Source organism: Colius striatus, chromosome 6 (assembly GCF_028858725.1).
Source record: "Colius striatus isolate bColStr4 chromosome 6, bColStr4.1.hap1, whole genome shotgun sequence".
Classification (NCBI taxonomy): domain Eukaryota; kingdom Metazoa; phylum Chordata; class Aves; order Coliiformes; family Coliidae; genus Colius; species Colius striatus.
In genome coordinates, this window is record NC_084764.1 from 29,993,027 (window position 1) to 30,002,240 (window position 9,214).

General features: G+C 38.0%; 1 protein-coding gene across 1 annotated transcript; it reads left to right on the forward strand.

The window, feature by feature from the left end:
* The first annotated feature begins 880 nt into the window (after positions 1–880).
* On the forward strand, positions 881–8,565 carry GPR65 (G protein-coupled receptor 65). The gene is made up of 2 exons (XM_061998145.1): positions 881–959; positions 5,311–8,565. Exon 2 carries the CDS (start codon positions 5,431–5,433, stop codon positions 6,484–6,486), a length of 1,056 nt encoding a protein of 351 aa, XP_061854129.1. The 5' UTR covers positions 881–959; positions 5,311–5,430; the 3' UTR covers positions 6,487–8,565.
* Positions 8,566–9,214: the final 649 nt, after the last annotated feature.

Here is a 9,214-nt window from a genome sequence, read left to right on the forward strand (position 1 = left end):
ATTTTCTCTTCTGTTTCATTTCTCCTTAGCATGTGAATCATCAAACAGCCTAGTTTTTGTGTTACCCAATATGTGTACTTGAAGTGAAATTGTACCCAGTTTCTCAGCAGCAGAGTTCAATCTTTCCAAACAGAATTTAAAATAAAAACCCAGACCACACAGTACATTCTTCTGATCACAGAGGGAAAAGAGAAACTGTGCTCATGTAACAATTTTCCACATGTCTAATTGAATAGAATTAGTTGTTATTAGAATCACTGTTGTGAAAGCTGCATCCAACCATAGACTGGTTGAAATAAAAATATATACGTATACCACCTATAGCAATGCATAAAATTCTGTTATCCTTTGTTAGCTAGAACTCTTCCAAAACTTCCTCCCATCAGGAGGCAAATGAAAAAAATTACAAAAACCCATCTCCTAAAGTAATTTTTATATCTTTTTAGAGGCTCTTCTTAGGTGACCTTTTATTGGATTCAAATTTGTTTGGAAAGGCAAGAGACAAGTCCTCCAGCCAAAAGATGACCATATGTTATGGACATATACAAGTAAACACAAATAAATACATAATAGTAATGCAATATTTTCTTTCTGTGGACTGATTTATCTGCAGAATGTATTGTGTCCTACATAAGAGGTTTGTCATATACTCCACTCCAGGCAATATGTAAACTTAATAAAAGTATTCCTAGGTTCACCAAAGTTGGTACCACCGTTCGTCCATACTTGTACATAAGTGTGTTGCCTTTTTTCCCCAAACAAGTTTTGATTAACAAGGTATTGAAAAAAAAAGACCAAAAGAAAAAGAGACGTGAGAGCCGTTGCCTCATTGGTGTACCCAGAAGCAGCTTCCTGTTGTTTTATCTGATGCAGAAGTGTTTCTTCTCAGAAGCAGGCACAGATTACACTACCCATGGCATCAGAGTGAAACTGCTGCACGGGGACACATGGCTGCCTAGGTAAGTGTTCAGAATCCAAGAAGCCCATGTCCTAAAAATCATGGCTTTTTACCTGTTTGCTTATGATAATGGAATTTTAATGCTCTATAAAACAGTCCATAAACTGCACCTCAGAGTTAAAAGACTGAGCATTTTTAGATCTGTTTGAGCCTCTACAGAATTTCATGAAGGCTTATGAGTGAAATTCAGCACTGCATAAGGAAAAATGCCATTCATTTTGAGCAAAATGTCCAGGTTACAAAAAGGCATATTTCAACTCTCCTAAACCGAAGAAATGTTCAGAATTAAGTTATGGCACCTTCTCATTAGGAAACAAGGTCCAGCTGTGGAAGGTCCTCGTACTTAAGGAAGTCAGCCTGGCACTATAACTTATTTTGAGAACACAAAGCAATCTGTTGAAATTGTTTTGAGAGAAAAGAAAACCATCTGTCCTTCTGTCTTAAGGGTGATATACAATAGTACCACTACAGCGGCTACTGCGCTAACTAACACAACATTATTTTCTTCCACTGAAACATATCTAAAAAGCAAAGTATTCACAAAACTTTACCACATTGTAGTGAATATTGCATACAGCAGCTTGCCCTTTTATGAACTTAAATTTGAAATACAAGGTGAAATGTATCCATTGCAGATGTTTCTAAAATTAAACTGGTGCTTATTAGCTAATGGAAGAATTTATTTATTTATTTATTTAAATTAGTAACTGAACTTTTGTGTTAATAACACAAAATCCTTGTAGTCTTCTTCAGCTTTACTGATTTCCCAAACTATAGTAGAATTTATTTAGCTGAAAAACCAAAAAAAAAGGCTTCCATTCTTACCTTAGAGAGCTTTTTACAGATAAGAGTATGGTATATGATTTTGTATTTGTGCTTAGGAAAGTGTAATTTACACTTACTTTATGCTTTTCAAAAGCTCATAGATGGAGAGATGGCATAAAGCTCTCTTTGAATCTGAAAAAAAACATTGTAGGAATATGTAAACACAAATACAATATGTAATGAGTACTTTTCTCCAGAAACCTTCCCAAGGTTCCTTTACAGGCTTGTTTATATACATTACTTGAAGCATTTGCTAGTCTGCTTTTCTAAGGTTTATGTCTGACTGACTTTTTTCAGAGTTCTTGAACAGCAGGTTTTCTGTAGCTTTCTGTCATTACAGACAGGGATAATCATTGAATAATGTGGCTAAAAAAAAAATTACTGTTGAGATTTTTTTTTTTTTTATTTGAAACACATCTGACACCAAAACAAATCTATAAAATGAGTTAAAAGGCCATGAAATTAGTCACAGTGGGTTTGGACTACAAAAGTCAAACCATTAGACTGTATCATTAAACAGTTACTCCTCTACAGTTTTTTAGAAGAAAAAGAAATCAGTGGGAAAAAAATCTCAAGCATTGTGTTTTAGGATAGCTGTAAGGCAATACCACCCTCCTGGATAATAATTGCAGATATTGGCCACTCAGTAGCTGTGTGGAACCTGAGGATGCTTTAGACCATGCATTCAGGCAAGACAAATAATTTTGCATTATATAGTCCTAATTATCAGCAAACATCATAAGAAAGGAAATACAATATGGACCACTTCCCCTAAGATAAACCCCAAGTAACTGAAATGAAATGTGTTGTAACCAAGGCAAAACAGTCCTTTCTGCTTTAATGTTTCTGTGCAAGAAGCTGCAACATGCAAGCGGTATACTACTATGCTGGCTCTTTGACACACTTCAGTGTAGGTCATTAATACATGCCAGAATGACACACTTCTTGCTATTATTGAAAGCATGTCTTCATATAAATAGCATCAATGTGTCATCAAAGCTGGGACAGGGATTACCTGAGGAATTTTAGACAGCCTCCAGGGCTTTGTTCATATAAACTATTAATGATATTTATTAAAAATAAAACTATGGGGTACAGTAACCTATGAACATGAAGGGCAGGAAAAAAATGCCAAGGTGGCAAATTTCATGTGAACTTGACATTCAGTGCCATGTCCTAGCCTGTCATTAGACAGTTATATCTTAAAATCTTAGCTACCTAAGGAGGTGACAGAAGAGCCAAGCAAGGTCTTACCTCGAAGAACATGTGGTGTATTTAAATAAGTGCAATATAAGGACAAGTGTTTTACTTTCTAGTCAGTGAGCTCAACAGAGGAAATTTTTTAGAAACAACAAGCTAAAAAAAGAAATCTGAAGAAAAAACATGGATGGTAGGAAGAAATTGGCATGGTGGTCTGTGAGTAAACAAAAAGAGTTGATAAAGGCAACTATGAGAGGAGCTGTTGTGTGTAACATGGAGCCAAGTCAGGAGCTTGTAGGGATGATGAGTCTGTAGTATAACAAGTCGACTAACAATGGAGAAAGAGTTTGTGGGGGAGGGAGAAGGAATTCCAATTTCTCAGTCACGCGACTAGTAAACACCGCCTCATACTCTTGCTACATTACACACATGCTTCTGAAAGGGCACATTTCCCTGTTAGACATTAAAAGACTTGTCACAGGAAAAGATATGCTAAAATGTGATTAGAAGAGGTAGGTATTTTATCTTTTACTCATCTGGTCAGTCTGCATACGTTTGCTTTGCTCTTTGTGAGAAATGGGTCAGCAAAACTCTGGGATGCAATTTCTAGAACTAGATTTTTATTTTGTGATGCTTATCTACACTGGTAAGCTTATGGTGCCCTATCTACCAAGTGGTTTTATTAAATCACACTGAAAAGCAGGCATCTTATATTTGTCTTAAATGTAGACACTGCATTGTTATTTTTAATTAGTCACCATGTAAGTAAAGCTGCTCAATGGACCAAATTCGCAAGTCCTTCTCCAGAATTTTACTTGTCTTTCAAGCTTGTGAACAAATTTGGTCCAACTGTGAAAAGTTAGCCAACTTGATCAAATAAAGCAGTGGCTAGTACAATTGAAAATGTGATTTGTGACTAGTTTTGTTGTTGCTCCTTTTTTTTTTCCTAAATATTCATGAAAGTGATTTTTTATGAAAAAGAATTCCATATAACAACCTTTCAATGGAGGCAATAAAGTTTTCTCTAATAAACCCACAAACCTACGCACACACATCAAACCCACAAAAGGCAGAATCAATTTGCCTACCACATGGGAAAATCCCTGCACCCAAGTTGTCTGCAGTTTGAGCTGTTTCCTATGTGGGAACAGTTGTAGATGGTATTATCTTGCAACCTACTCATTCTACAATCCCTTCACCTCTGCTGACAGTCTAGTCTCAAACCACAGATGAGTTATCACAAGCAGTCTTTGAAGCAGTTAGTATATTTGGCAGTAGAACCGGACCACAACAAATATTCCCCAGTCTTGTATTTCACAAACTTAACAAATGGGTATTTGATAAAAAGAAATACTGAATGCCAGAGCTGTGATATAATTGGTGAGCACCAGCTGTCTCATGGCTATGATTGTATACCCTTTCTTTCTTAAAGGTCAGCTCTTCTAAGTACTTCTAAGGCTCACTCACACAACTTCTCCAATCCCAGTCCTTTAGTCAGAGCTGCTCTTTTACTAGTATTTGCATGTTGAAGCTGTTGACACAGTCCTAGTAGTGCCTATGATAAGATTAATTGCTAATGATTTTATGAACTCATGCATGGCAACTGCAATTCTTAGAGGAAAAAGATTTAAATGAAAAACTGTGCTAGAGAAAGTCTCCACCTCCCATGAGTCTAAGTGACTATCTGTCAGATTCTCCTGTGTATGGAAAAACCAAATAGCCTGCCAGGTTTCACATGAGAGTTCTTGGACACATAGTAAGCTTTGCTAGAATAGCAGAGCTGATCCCAGGTTCTTGGCGGAATCACATACAAAGGAGGGGAAGGGAAGTGGAGAGGGGTGAGGATGCAACAAGAGAGTGATTTGTATGAAGGAGACACACCAGACACACATTCTCATCATCTGAGCAGATCCCAACATCCAGCAGTACCTGAATCCCTGTCTTCCTTTCTGTGTCTCTCCACTGACTTAAAGAGGAGGAGGTTATTTGAGATAAGGAAACCGACACAGTCATATGGTCAAAACCCTATTCTGCTCATTAGAATAGTAGAATTATGCATTTTTTTATCTCCTTTGACTGTCCCACAAGGCAGACCTGGGACTGCAGGACCTCACCCCTCTGGAAGTGTAGAAACTTGCCCCTAGCTGACCTTAGACATCATGGGTTCCTCTTCCTATGCACTCCTAACTCCAGGAGTGTTTAAAACCTTTGATCTCCTACAAACATAGTTTCTTTCTTCTTAAAAAAAAAAAAAAAATCCACCAAGAAGCCCATTAAAAAAAAAAAAAAACCACATTTAGCTGATGTTTTTCTTTTTTTGGTAACAGAAGGCTGGCATCTTATGATCAGATCCTGAAGAGCTAATAAATGACCATCCATCAGACTACAGAGAGATTTTTATTGCATCCAGGCTGGTATTAGCCCAAAGATACTACTCAGGGAGGACAATGAACAGCACTGCTAAGTGCCATGATGATCATACCCTGGATAAGTATCTGTTTCCATTTGTGTACAGCATCGTGATGATGATCAGTATTCCCATCAACTGCATATCACTCTGTGCATCTTGCCTCCAGGTGAGGAAAAAGAATGAGTTAGCAGTCTACATCTTCAGTCTATCCCTGGCTGACCTTTTGTACTCTCTGATTCTGCCTCTGTGGATTGATTACGCCTGGCATGGAGATAACTGGAGGCTCTCTGCCTTGCTTTGTCAGATTTCTGCTTTCCTTATGTATATGAATTTCTACACCAGCACTGCATTCCTTGCCTGCATCTCAATTGACAGGTACCTGGCATTAGTTCACCCCTTGAAGCTCCAGCACTTGCGCACAAGAAGATTTTCATTGCTTGTCAGCATAATTGTTTGGCTTCTGGAAAGCATCTTGAATTCAGCCATACTGGTGAACAAAGAAGTATTCAATGATCCTTGCAATTTCACTAATCATACATTATGTTATGAAAAATACCCCCTGGAATGGTGGCAGGCACAGATAAATTTATTCCGGATATGCTCAGGGTACATGATCCCTTTGATAATCATTGTGTTTTGCTACCATAGAATCTACAAAGTAGTGAAGTGTAATCAAGCCACGGTAGATGAAGAAAAGAAAAAAGTGAAGAAACTTATTCTGAATATCACAGTTACTTTCATTGTTTGCTTCACTCCTTATCATGTTATATTGCTTATTCGCAGCATCAAGGAACCTTATACTACTGACCCACAGTTTTTGCAGCTGATGTATAAGGTTTACAGAATCACACAGGCCTTAACAAGTTTGAATTGCATCGCTGATCCCATTCTTTATTGCTTTGTGAGCGAAACTGCACGAACAGACATACTGAATTTGCTGTGGTGTCGCCTGTGCCTACGAAAGCGTGAGGGAGACAATGCTTTTTGCAGTTCTGCTACAAAAAGTAGTGTGCTGGTCACCTACAGAACTTCCTGTGAAAGAGAGACTGGACAAAAATGCCCGAGTGAGAACATTCAAAGCAAGATTGGATAACCTGAAGGGGAAAGAAAAATTCTTCCCTAATCTGTGCCTAGGAAATAGCTGCAAAGTCACAGATACTAATCTGAGTGAAATCAGTAGCTGGAACTAATAAGAACTTATTACAGGGTCAATGAAATCAATGGAGCATCAACATATATCTTAAAATCAGGCACAGTACGTAAATCAGTGTCAACAAACAAACGCATAGTCAAGAAAGATGACCATGACATGCTGACAGAATTACTGAGGATCCCCCACAGACCTACCTCCTGTCACAGCTTGCTAGTTAGCCCACATGCTGGGCATACACATACTCAGCTGGAGGAATGCTGAAATCCTCTTAACTTAGGCATTTCTTTTCCAGTTTTAGTAGAAACTTAAAGCTTAGCTGTGAAGGAGCCCCAAAAGGGATTATTTTTAAAATCAGTACTGTGATAGAAGTGAGTAAAGCATGTGCACATGGAGACGCTTCAAAGGATTGACAAAAGAGCAGACAGAGGGAACCTGGTAAATCTCTGTAATTTCATCGTGCAATTTATGCTGCTATGAGGGTTCCTGTGCTTCAGTAATAACTTAAATTCTTCTTCAGCATACCCCTGTGATTAACCACTTCTTAAAGTGGTTTACCTCATGTGGACAGGTACTTTTACCTGCTTTTTAGCTCTTGTTTTCTTTGGAAATTATATGTTCTAATGTTTAACCACGTGGCATGGAATTTCATTACAATACCTATAGTGAGTTTCAGATAGTTGACGATTCATTACTTCAAGTGCCTATTAAGACCCAAATTCTAGCCACCAATGGTTTAACTCAGATGGCATTTTTCCTGATATATGCATTTTGAAAGGTGAGATTTCATATCTTTACAACATAAATAACCAGCCTTTAGGCTTGCTTATTATGACTGATTTATGGAGTGTAGTTACGTTTACAGAGTCAATAGGGCAAGAAGGATTATTATCCATTTACTTAACTGCATCTGGAGGCCTCAGCTAGAGGTTCCAGGGCTCTTAGTCTGCCAGCTTTTTAAAAAATCAAACAACAAACCAATAAGCAATACTGACAAACCAGCAAAGAACATGAATATGCCAACAAACATAAGAATGGCAGCAAAAGAACCCACATTTTGAAAGGTCTGAAGTTGCTACAAATCAAAAGTAGAGCTGTTAAATTCAGGAACCTGTTCCTGCGCAGGCCTCTGCAACAGCTGCATTGTTCCCTGATAGCAGCAGACGCTCAACCCTTTGAAAAGAGTTAAAACAACATGGATTTTTTTTTCTCTCCTCCAACAACATTTTCACTTTTTTCTGTTGCCAGGAAGAATGTTTGGTTATGGTGGTTGTCCAGTTTCATAGGGAAAATATGTTCCTTCCATCAAAATAATTCCCTTCTAGCAAGTCTGTGGAGTAGAAAGATTTTGACCAGCACGGTTTTTTAGCACACTCTGGGTCTAACATGATACTTGGAGGATGAACATACAGTGATCGCATGCAATATGGACATTCTTATGAGAAAAACCCTCTGCTTGTAGATCACAAATTTCTCCATTACATTATCATCATTTTCTTGAATTCCTATTAGTGTCTATTTACACTTTCAATTAATTTCACACTCAGAGAGGCAGAGGAGGCTGCGCTTGTTCAGCCTGGAAAAGAGAAGACTTTGGGGGACCTAATGGCACTCTTGCAATGCCTGCAAGGAGAGAAGTGAGAAGATGGAGCCAAACTCTTCATACAAGTGCATAGCAGGAGGACAAGAAATCATGTGCATATCTTGAAGCAAGAAGGGTCAGAGTTAATATAAGAAAATTTTTTTAACTGTGAGGACTGCCAAGCAGCAGAGCAGGTTGCACCAAAACGTTCTTCCTGCTGCGTCCTGATGGATTTTCAAGGCTCAACTGAACAAAGCTCTGAGCAAGCTGGTCTGGCCTCATAGCTGAATTTCGTTTGAGCAGAAAGCTGGACTAGAGACTTCCAACCTTTATTGACCTGTGATACTATGAACTGTGTATGTCACTACTCTGGCTGTTCCTGTGCCTTCTGTGTTTCCATTTGCTGGATTTTATTTTGTTTTGATGTGAGTTGTTTTGTGGTTTTTTTTTTTTTTTGATAATACCTCCAAATATATTATGAATGAAAAAGTATGCAAGCAGCAGTGCAAGTTACTTCACCACATATTTTTTTCCTGTGCTGATCTATGTATTTTGCAACAGAATGTGAAATTTCACTGTAGCAGCACTGGAATAAAAGCAGAACTGCACTTCACTGTAACTTCATGGAAAAAAAGAACTGAGTGGTTCATTTCTAGACCTTTCACATGCCAAAAAGTTTGGAAAGCTCATTTTCTTGGGGCTTTTACTTTATTTTGAACAAAGAGTAGTGAAAACTAAAGCTAGGCAATAAAACCACTGATTCAAATTTAACTTGTGTATCAGGGAGCAGCAAAAGCTGTTGGCTATGTGAAGATATACTTCAAGATAAAGGAAAACAGGGAAAATGTCTGGAGTAGAGGCTGGGCTTCATAAAAAAGATCAGATAGGTTTGGAGTCTTACGACTTTCTGATAATTAAATGTAGATACCTAATCCCCTAGATGTTCTGAAATGTTCAGTCTATAACAGCCCTCTGGCGAAATGAGGAAACTTAAATGTAGAGACTATGACATCCCTTATTTTAATCCTTTGTCTGTTTTCCTCTTCATTCTTACATAGCTAAACATTTACATTTCTTTTCATTCACTCT

What these genes read in the sequence shown, in the direction of transcription:
- GPR65 (XM_061998145.1), top strand. Translation starts at nt 5,431, where the DNA reads ATGAACAGCACTGCTAAGTGCCATGATGATCATACCCTGGATAAGTAT.